The 10149-nt window shown below is 50.9% G+C and overlaps 1 protein-coding gene across 1 annotated transcript in view; it reads right to left on the bottom strand.

The window, feature by feature from the left end:
• Nucleotides 1-10149, bottom strand: part of hspg2 (heparan sulfate proteoglycan 2) — a 643156-nt gene that overhangs the window by 26532 nt on the left and 606475 nt on the right. Inside the window, 2 exon segments of the mRNA XM_070860710.1 lie at nt 5383-5461; nt 6230-6305. Coding sequence (XP_070716811.1) covers nt 5383-5461; nt 6230-6305 — 155 coding nt within the window.

Genomic DNA, 10149 nt, shown 5'->3' with positions numbered 1-10149 from the left:
CCAGGAAATACCAGGACTGGTTTGATGAGAATGATCAGGAAATCCAAGAACTAATACATTGCAAGCGCAGAGCATTTCTGAGCCTCAAGCAACAACCCAACTCGGGAGCAGCAAGGCAGCATTACAGATGGCTAAGGGCTGAGGTCCAACAAAAAACCCGGGACCGAAAGAACAGGTGGTGGATGGAGAAAGCACAGGAGATACAACAACTGGCCGACAGCCACGGTATGCGAGGATTCTTCATCGCAGTCAAGGCCACCTATGGTCCAAACACCCAAGGCCCCACCCCACTGCTGGCCAAGAACGGGGAAACACTCATCAAGGACACTGAGGCAGTCAGGGCCCACTGGAAGGAGCACTTCGAAGATCTCCTCAATCAAGACTCTGCCTTTGACCCGAATGTTCTCGAGTCCATCCTGCAGCATGCGACCCGCCACCACCTCAGTGAGATCCCAACACTGCACGAGGTAGAAAAAGCCATAAGACAGCTTAAAAACAACAAGGCTACGGGTGTGGATGGAATCCCTGCTGAGGCATTGAAATATGGTGGAGAGGCACTACTGGCGCGAATACACAAACTCATCGCTCTCATCTGGAGGGAGGAGAACAGAGAGCATGCCGGGGATCTCAGAGATGCAGTAATCGTAACCATCTTTAAAAAAGGGGACAAGTCCGACTGTGGCAACTACAGAGGAATCTTCCTGCTATCAGGCACTGAGAAAGTCGTTGCTAGAGTCCTCCTCAACTGTCTTCTTCCCGTGGCCGAGGAACTCCTCCTGGAGTCACAATGCGGATTTCGTCCCCTACGGGGCACAATGGACATGACTTTTGTAGCGCAACAGCTACAGGAAAAATGCAGGGAACAGCGCCAGCCCTTACAAAGGCCTTTGACACTGTCAACCGCGAGGGTCTATGGAGCGCCCTCCTCCGTTTCGGACGCCCCCAAAAGTTCGGCACCATCCTCCGCCTGCTCCACAAGGACATGCAGGTCGTGATCCTTACCAACAGATCCATCACAGACCCAATCCACATCTGGACCGTGGTCAAACAGGGCTGCATCATCGCTCCAACCCTCTTCTCAATCCAGGCCAGATCCAAGACCACCCCAACCTCTGTCGTCGAGCTACAGTATGTGGACGATGCCTGCGTCCGCGCACATACAGAGGCTGCACTCCAGGACATAGTCGACGTATTTACTGAGGCGTACGAAAGCATGGGCCTTATGCTAAACACCAGCCTGTCCTCACCGCACAGCACTGCCTCCCCCGGACATCAAGATCCACGGCACGGCCCTGGACACCGTGGACCACTTCCCATATCTCGGGAGCCTCCTATCAACAAGAGCAGGCATTGACGCCGAGATCCAACACCGCCTCCAGTGCTCCAGCGCAGCCTTCGGCCACCTGGGGAACGAGTGTTTGAAGACCAGGCCCTCAAAACTGCCACCAAGCTCAAGGTCTACAGGGCTGTAGTACTACCCACCCTCCTGTATGGCTCAGAAACATGGACCATGTACAGTAGACACCTCAAGTCGCTGGAAAAATATCACCAACGATGTCTCTGCAAGATCCTACAAATCCCCTGGGAGGATAGATGCACCAACATCAGCGTCCTCGACCAGGCCAACATTTCCAGCATTGAAGCACTGACCACACTTGATCAGCTCCGCTGGGCAGGCCACATTGTTCACATGCCAGACACAAGTCTCCCAAAGCAAGCGCTCTACTCGGAGCTCCTTTATGGCAAACGAGCCAGAGGTGGGCAGCAGAAACATTACAAGGACACCCTCAAAGCCTCCCTGATAAAGTGCGACATCCCCACTGACACCTGGGAGTCCCTGGCCAAAGACCGCCCTAAGTGGAGGAAGTGCATCCGGGAGGGCGCTGAGCACCTCGAGTCTCATCGCCGAGAGCATGCAGAAATCAAGGGCAGGCAGCGGAAAGAATGTGCGGCAAACCAGTCCCACCCACCCCTTCCCTCAATGACTATCTGTCCCACCTGTGACAGGGACTGTGGCTCTCGTATTGGACTGTTCAGCCACCTAAGGACTCACTTCAGGAGTGGAAGCAAGTCTTCCTCGATTCCGAGGAACAGCCTACGACGATAATGATATGTGTAAAAGTGTGTTTGTGATAGTGTGTCTGTGCAATATCCCTCGGTAATCATTACATACTGTAATAAATCCAGATATAACATACAATACTCTTCATATCTTAGAAATACTTAAAGCCAAGTCTCCAGTCCCTCGTCAAAAAAACACAATTATTCTTTTTCAGATCAGGATTATGAATCGAGATAACGAGCTCCCAAGGAACAGCGGAGAGAAAGAGGGATTTGTTTGTGAGCTAATGAGTAAGCTAATGAGTAAGCACAGTAAGCGACTATAATGGTCCTGTTTTACCTCAGGTAGTTGGTCATTGTCAGCTCGTTGATGGATCTGAGGCCTTCCCGGCTCAGTCTGCCCAAACCCAACTCAACCAGACCGAACACGGCCCACAACATTTAAACAGGGTGCGATTTGATCATTCTCTGTGCTGTGAGCTATGCCTCTTGTTAGGGAGATTTGGAGCAGCTCAGGTCTTTAAACGGCCTTAACGTTCCAGCAGAAGTCGCCCATTCTGAAAGCTGGACAGATCGTCAGACTGACTGAGGACCCCCTGCGGGAGAAAGGTCGGGGTGTGACGGGAGGGAGGGAGGAGAGGGGGGGAGGGAGGAGAGGGGGGGAGGGAGGGAGGGAGGGAGCAAGGGAGGAGAGGGAGGGAGGGAGAGGGGAGGGTGGGAGGGAGAGGGGAGGGTGGGAGGAGAGGGAGGGGAGGGAGCGAGGGAGGGGGGGAGGAGAGGGAGGGAGGAGAGGGAGAGGGGAGAGGGAGGGAGGAGATGGATGAGAGGGATGGAGGGAGGAGAGGAGAGGGAGGGGGAGGTGAGGGAGGAGAGGGAGGGGGCGAGGAGCGGGAGGGAGGAGAGGGAGGGAGGAGAGGGAGGGGAGGGAGGGAGAGGAGGGTGGGAGGGAGGAGAGGGAGGGAGGGGTGGGAGGAAGAGAGGGAGAGGGAGGGGAGGGGAGGGGAGGGGAGGGAGGGAGGAGAGGGAGGGTGGGAGGGGGAGGAGAGGGAGGGGAGGCGAGGGAGGGGAGGCGAGGGAGGGGAGGCGAGGGAGGGGAGGAGAGGGAGGGGAGGAGAGGGAGGGGAGGAGAGGGAGGGGAGGAGAGGGAGGGGAGGAGAGGGAGGGAGGAGAGGGAGGGGGGGAGTGAGGGAGGGGGGAGGGAGTGAGGGAGGGAGGGAGGGAGGGAGCGAGGGAGGAGAGGGGGAGGCGTGGGAGGGAGGGAGGAGAGGGCCGCACTCCAGTCCCGCTGGGTGTGAACTCAGTATTCAGAGACCAAGCTCTCGCCCCCTCGGGACAGCCTGGGACGGGGCTTGAACCATAACCTTCAGACCCAAAGCCAGGATGGCAAGCACTGAGCCCAGGCTCATTCGGAAAATGACCGAACTACAATATGTGACGGTACAATCAGCACCATGACTGTGCAGTCAGGAGGAGATAGGAAGAGGATTGATGTACAAACTGGGCTAAGGATGGTATCTGCCACCACACACACCATCTTACGTAAAGTCAGACGCTGGGAGTTCCACTCCCCCGCTACAAGACAAACAAGCGCTCAGAATGAAAAGCAGAGCGATATTTGCTCAGACATGACAAGATGGATTTGATGGTCTGGCTGCAGATCAGGGTGAAATTGCTGCTTTTGATCGTGGCTCTAAATCAACAGACAGGGATTCCGCTCCGCGATTTCCAGGGATCATTGTAACCGGGACTAAAAGGATACCAAGTGCCACCTCATGGCAGGGCTGTCAATGACTGCTCGAAGATTAGCAGTGAGCCCAGAGTGATGTACTGAAAGTGAGAGCCCTTAAAGGAGAACCGTCACTCTGGTAAAGTGACAGGCAGGTCCGTGTCTGAAGTTTTTAAACAGAAAAAATGCAGTAATATCAGCACATCAGTCTAAATGTCTTATATTACTCCATTAAAATGCATAGAAACCAGAATAAAACTGCTAAAACTACAATAGAATAGGGCTTTGTCCTTTAAGGTTTGGTGTGATGTTAGAATTCGGGGACAGTAGGGGACCATTTTGTAAGAAGGTTCTGCGAGCAGTGGTCTGATGGACAGGCTTGTATTCTGTGCTATGTATACGGTGACTACTGTCAGAGAGAGGGCAGTAACAGTGTATGGCGCTGAAGTTTCAGAGTTTACCCACAGCTCTGAACCTGGCTCTCTGTGAAGGGCAGATTCTTGTCGGAGGGACATTTGTGCATTTAACAGGACCTCAAACTGTTTGAGTAAACACGGGACCGTGGGTCATCAAACCAGGTTCAGTCTCACAAATGATCCAGATGGAGGTGGATCGACACAACAACCAGAGAACGGCTGTTACATCGGGATTGCAAGATGGACGCAGTGTAATTCCTCCCACCAGGCCCTGCCTGCTGATCGGCCAGGTTGGCTGGGTACCAGGGGGAAAAACCATCAGCAGGAGGCCAGTGCCTTGGGGAAAGCCCCTGGTTTGGTATCCTGCGGGGCAGGCTGCAGATCAGTGGTTCGGGGGGAGAGACCGGCGATCAGCAGGCCCAAGCCCTCCTGGCCCACAATGGTGCTCACCCTGTGCAGCCAGCCGCTCCCCACTCCCTCTCACTGCCGGCTGTCCCGAGCCCAGGGAAACGCGTGCAGCAGCATGCAGTCTTAAATCAAGTCTCTCATTGTACAGTGGGAGCCTGATTTAAATATCTTAATGCAGTGCCCCGCCTCTTCACATTATTTTATATCTTATCATCATCATAGGCAGTCCCTCGGAGTCAAAGAAGACTTGCTTCCACTCTAAAAGGAGTGGGACTTGAACCCACAACTTTCTGACTCCAAGGTGCCCACTGAACCACAGCTGACACTTAAAGATAACACCGACAATAAATTCAGTCATGTGACTGCACGCAGAAAGCAATGGGATTTCCCACTGCAGCTCACTGCAGTAATCGCCAGCATTGAACACCCAGGTTCACAGGGCAAAGGTCAGACCATGAGCTGCACGTGGCTAAATCCCTGATATTCTGATCTGCACAGCGAGTCAGTCACAACACCAACCCTCATCCTGAACACATCATCTCCCACCCCTCGGAGATACTTAACGTGGAATTCCCTGCCTGGAGGGCTCCCATTTATAATGGGTATTGATACAGAGTGGCATGTGTCTCGCAGACACATGTGTGAAGCGTGTAACCTTTTTATAACAAATACGTTGGTGCTTTAGTTACAGAGCAGACAAAAGGTGATTTTCAAGAGCTGAAGATTTCCAGATGTTCCCACCGATGTTTGCGACATATTTGAAACACTTACCACTCCCTGCCACAGCAGGGCGCCATCCAGAGACGTCGAGCGAACCTCCATTTCGATGGTTTCAGGGGCAGTTGGAGAACTGTGAAAAGCCAAGCACAGGATTTGTAAAGAGGAGATTAAATTCCACTCAATAGGCACAGCAGCTTCCCAACACACCCAACTTGTTGGAAAGGTCCGTGACCATTGTGTGGGCGGGGGGCTCGTGCTGTAAGCTGGGCCAGGACGCACCTCGAGGCCTGGTACACCTGGTCCCGGCATTCTCCAAGGGGCCTCGTTTAGGGCAGGACCTCGGCCCACCCACCCAAGGGTGCCTGTGTCAGAGGGGCATGACAGGGGAGGGGTAGACGGGCAGTTGTCCATCGAGGGCTGGGCCCCCGAAGGAAAGGGAAGGTTCTGAATAAAGGGGGCACCGGGGTATGTGAAGATACTTAGTTTGGGGAGGGTTGGGAGGGTTAACCTCTGTCCCACCGCCACCCCCCCCCCCACAGTTTGGAGTGACCATCTGCCCCAGACTGGGGGAGGGTAACGATGAGCCCCTAGTCAGATTCAATGAAATGAGCTTCAGTGTCTGGCATGATCATTTCCCACTGGGCTACTCCTGGCCGGGATCAAAGTCCCGCAGACTGTCGAACTGCACGAAAGAGAGAAAGTCACAAGATTGCTATCCCTTCAGTCTAAAATTCGATTTAATTCCCCCCCCCGCCCTACAGTGAGCATTGACACATTGATACAGCTGAGATCTCTGGGCACGTTGGGCCTTATTCAGTGAGTGACCTCAGGACAACGACTCACTGCGGACAGGAGCCTGAATCGAGAGCAGGCTCCCGCACTCACTCATCATTCTTACCTCCTCGGGAACATTTGTTTTGGCAATACGATATATCCTCCATCGTGGAAGAGCGCTCCGTACTGCACAGGAGAATCTGCACAAAGAGATCATAATAAAAGATTCCATTAGTGACAGTGAGCGAACTTTAGACAGGGCAGGTATCACCGAGTGATTTATTCCTCAATCAGCCACAGGTGGAAATTGAAAAAACAAACTGTTATATTCGGAGCTATTTCAGTCTTTGCAATCCACCTGATCTAAAGCTCGCTACAATACAGACCGGCTCCACAATATAATGTGACTGAACCACCTTCAGTGTGTAGTATTTCACTAATGAGACCTTAATCCCTGGCCTTGCCTCTCCACCCCCTCCCCCACCCCCATGGCCTTGGCCTCCCCCACTCCCCAGCCATGCCTCGCCATCCCCCTCTCCCCACCCCCTCGGCCTTGTCTCCACCCCCCCCTCCCCTCCTACTGGCCTCTCCCCAGTGCCAGCATCCTCGGTCACGCCCCACTGCCCAGCACTAACCTCAGGGCGGGGGCCGTTCCCTTGATCCCCGCAGTGATTAGGTTCCTGACCCAATTCCTGGGCCCACCTGCTGGCCCCGACCTCATTCCTAGCGGGAGACAGTTAACGGAAGCCTGGGAGCTAAAACGTCCCCAGAAATCACACTCAACTCTCTGTGGGTGAGAATTACCCTCCCACCCAGTCCCGAATCATCCGTTACAGGCTGCTCATTGCTGGCCTTGGAAACAATAGCAGAACAGAGAGAATTAAAACTGGAGATGGCCCCCCCCCCCCCATGTTCCCCTGAATCTCCAGGTATCGATTTATTTTAAGATGCTAACCCTGGACACTGCTGATAGCCTTCCCTCCCCAGGAGCCATCAGACACACCCAGGAGCAGACAGCTCAGTTCTCTCTCCCACTCGGGTCGCTCTTGGAAGGAACACTAGATTAAGCACAGGAGTTCCCCAGCACAAAATGCCATCAGGGTGAAGGATTGGGGATAGAACAAATGGACCAGAAAGTGGACATGTTGCAAGCAGCATTGGGGTTTGAGTTTCCTCAGATGGGCACCGCCCTTTATGCTGTGTTAGTGCCTTGCTATTCAGTGATGGTGGCTGAGGGGTTAAATAAAAGGATTGTATTTATATAGCACCTTTCACAGCCTCAAGATGCCCTAAAACTCTTTACAACCAATGAAGCACTTTTGAATTGTAGTCACTGCTTCAATGCAGGAAATGCAGCAGCCAATTAGCACACAGCAAGCTCTCACAAAAAACAATGAGATACATGATCAGATAATCTATTGCAGGCATTGGTTTGAGGGATAAATATTGACCAGGACACCGGGAGAATTCCCCTGCCCTTCTCTGAATAGGCCGTGAGATCTTTTATGTCCCGTGTTTCCCACATTATAACAGTGACTACACATCGACATTACTTCATTGGGACATCCTGAGGGTATGAAAAACACTATAGAAATGCAAGTCTTGCTTTCTTGCTTTCTAATGTATCAGGCTGAAAAACAATTCCTCCTATAAAAGCACGGGTATCAGATGATAACATACTGAACATCTCAGTAATAGAAGGTCCTCGATCAGCTAGCAACAGTGACAGCAGAAGGGAGCCATCCCGTGACACTCTATCTTGAGGACATGGACTCTCCCACCAGACTGGGATCATGCTGACAGCCATTGCCGGCACCAAACTAACTAAACAAGGCTAAAACTCTCGCATCAATTGGGAACTGTATGGGTTATCAAAATATTTTTTTTAGAAATAGGAACAGGAGTAGGCCACATGGCCCCTGGAGCCTGCTCCGCCATTTAATACGATCATGGCTGATCTGATCATGGACTCAGGTCCACTTCCCTGCCCGCTCCCCATAACCCCTTATCAGTTAAGAAACTGTCTATTTCTGTCTTAAATTTATTCAATGTCCCAGCTTCCACAGCTCTCTGAGGCAGCGAATTCCACAGATTCACAACCCTCTGAGAGAAGAAATTCCTCCTCATCTCAGTTTTAAATGGGCGGCCCCTTTCAAAATTCTCATCCTTATTTTCAAATCCCTCCAAGGCTCTCGCCTCTCCCTATCTCTGTAATCTCCTCCAGCCCCACAACCCCCCGAGATGTCTGCGCTCCTCTAATTCTGGCTTCTTGACCATCCCTGATTATAATCGCTCCACATTGCTGGCAGTGCCTTCTGTTGCCTGGGCCCCAAGCTCTGGAACATCCTCCCTAAACCTCTCCGCCTCTCTACCTCTCTTTCCTCCTTTATTCTGCTCCTTAAAACCTACCTCTTTGACCAAGCTTTTGGTCATCTGCCCTATTTTCTTACATAGCTCGGTGTCAAATTTTTGAGTTAGCATACTGCTGTGAAGCACCTTGGGATGTTTCACTAGCTTAAAGACGCTATATAAATAAAAGTTGTTGTTAACAGACACCAAATACTGACATCAAAGTCGTAGTTTACTCTTGAGGTTCTTTTAGTAACTGCAGGAGCTTTGACATGCAGTTTATATTGACTGAACCCTTCACTCTAACTGCACGCATGCAATCCCTGCCTGCTGGCCATTACTCGAGATGCAGCTCTCATTCTATGAGAAGGTTTTCAACAATGAGCTTTTTAGCTCCATTCTGGGAGGGCAGCTAATCAAACATGAGCGAGGATTGCAATCTATTCTCCGAGAAAGTCGTTTTAAATAGTTTTCACACTGACTTGTAAACACATTTTTAAAATTTAACACTCTCATCCATCTCTTGCTTAAACACATAATCAAACATGCTTTCATTAAAATAATTAATTCCATACAAAATTTGACAAAGATTGCTGAACACTCAATTCTGGTAACGGTTTAACAGAATTTGCAATTCAGAATATCACCGACTACGATCCGTAGGTGAAAGGGTTAATTTTGTTGAAGCAATCAGTGAATTCTTTCATATAGTGCCTTGAACAATTGCTGTGAGCATTGCCAGTATGGATTTCTGCCTGGTGAGAGACACGGAATAAAGGAAGTGAACCAGAGTTTTGGTTGAAGGTGTCCATTGGTAGTCCTTATTTGCACCATAATTACATTTCCCTAATTCAGATAGTGCCGTTAAGCAGGGGCCCCCGGGGTGAACAGCCCTGACGTATATGGCTGACCCTTCTGCTGAAAGGCGCTGTGTGGTAGATGATTAAGTCATCAAAACACTTCATCCTCAACAAGCGGGAATGCTTCAAGTTTTTTAAACTATTCTCTTCCATCTCCCTCAGTAGTTTAGATAACATGGGGTGTATCACATAGCACTGGGTTTTATTCCAATAGATGGTTTAAAGACACTATATGAAAGTGTTAGTATATGATCAGATCTAGATTATAGCTAAATGATGCACTACAGGATTGGATTTGGGCCCTGAGCTTCCCCTCAAGCACAAATCAATTCCAACTATTGTTATCCACCATGCTTCCTCTCTTACTTCAGTGTTATCTCTTTAGCACTTGGGTTTCAAGTTACACCACCAACAATGTCCTCATACATTGAGCAGCAGCCTCGCCAACCCACACGTCTGATTACTTTGCAATCTTTCATGTAATCATTTCTCTGGCAAACCATTGCGAGTACTTTTCTTCAGGGAAGCTCAGATGGGTACAGGTGCAGTTCCCAAGGTAGAGATTGAGTCCTGGGCTCAAACCCGATGACCAGTCCCAAGACAGTCCGTGTTGGGAAGAGAGTCAGGCAGGACATGTAGCCCAGCGCATTCAAGTTCATTCAGCCAATGATAGCATTGATCAGAAAGGTCATGACCTCGACTAGCCCTTTCTCCTATCTGAAGGAAGGTATGTGATTATCAACCCAGCAGGGGAAAGAAACACTGGGACAAACCTAGGGTTATCAACCCTCTAGGACAGTCCTGGAGTCTGTGGGAATTAAAGATGAATCACATG

Source organism: Pristiophorus japonicus, chromosome 18, assembly GCF_044704955.1.
Source record: "Pristiophorus japonicus isolate sPriJap1 chromosome 18, sPriJap1.hap1, whole genome shotgun sequence".
Classification (NCBI taxonomy): domain Eukaryota; kingdom Metazoa; phylum Chordata; class Chondrichthyes; family Pristiophoridae; genus Pristiophorus; species Pristiophorus japonicus.
Note: the sequence above shows the minus strand (reverse complement) of the source record. Positions and strands in the feature narration are given on the sequence as shown.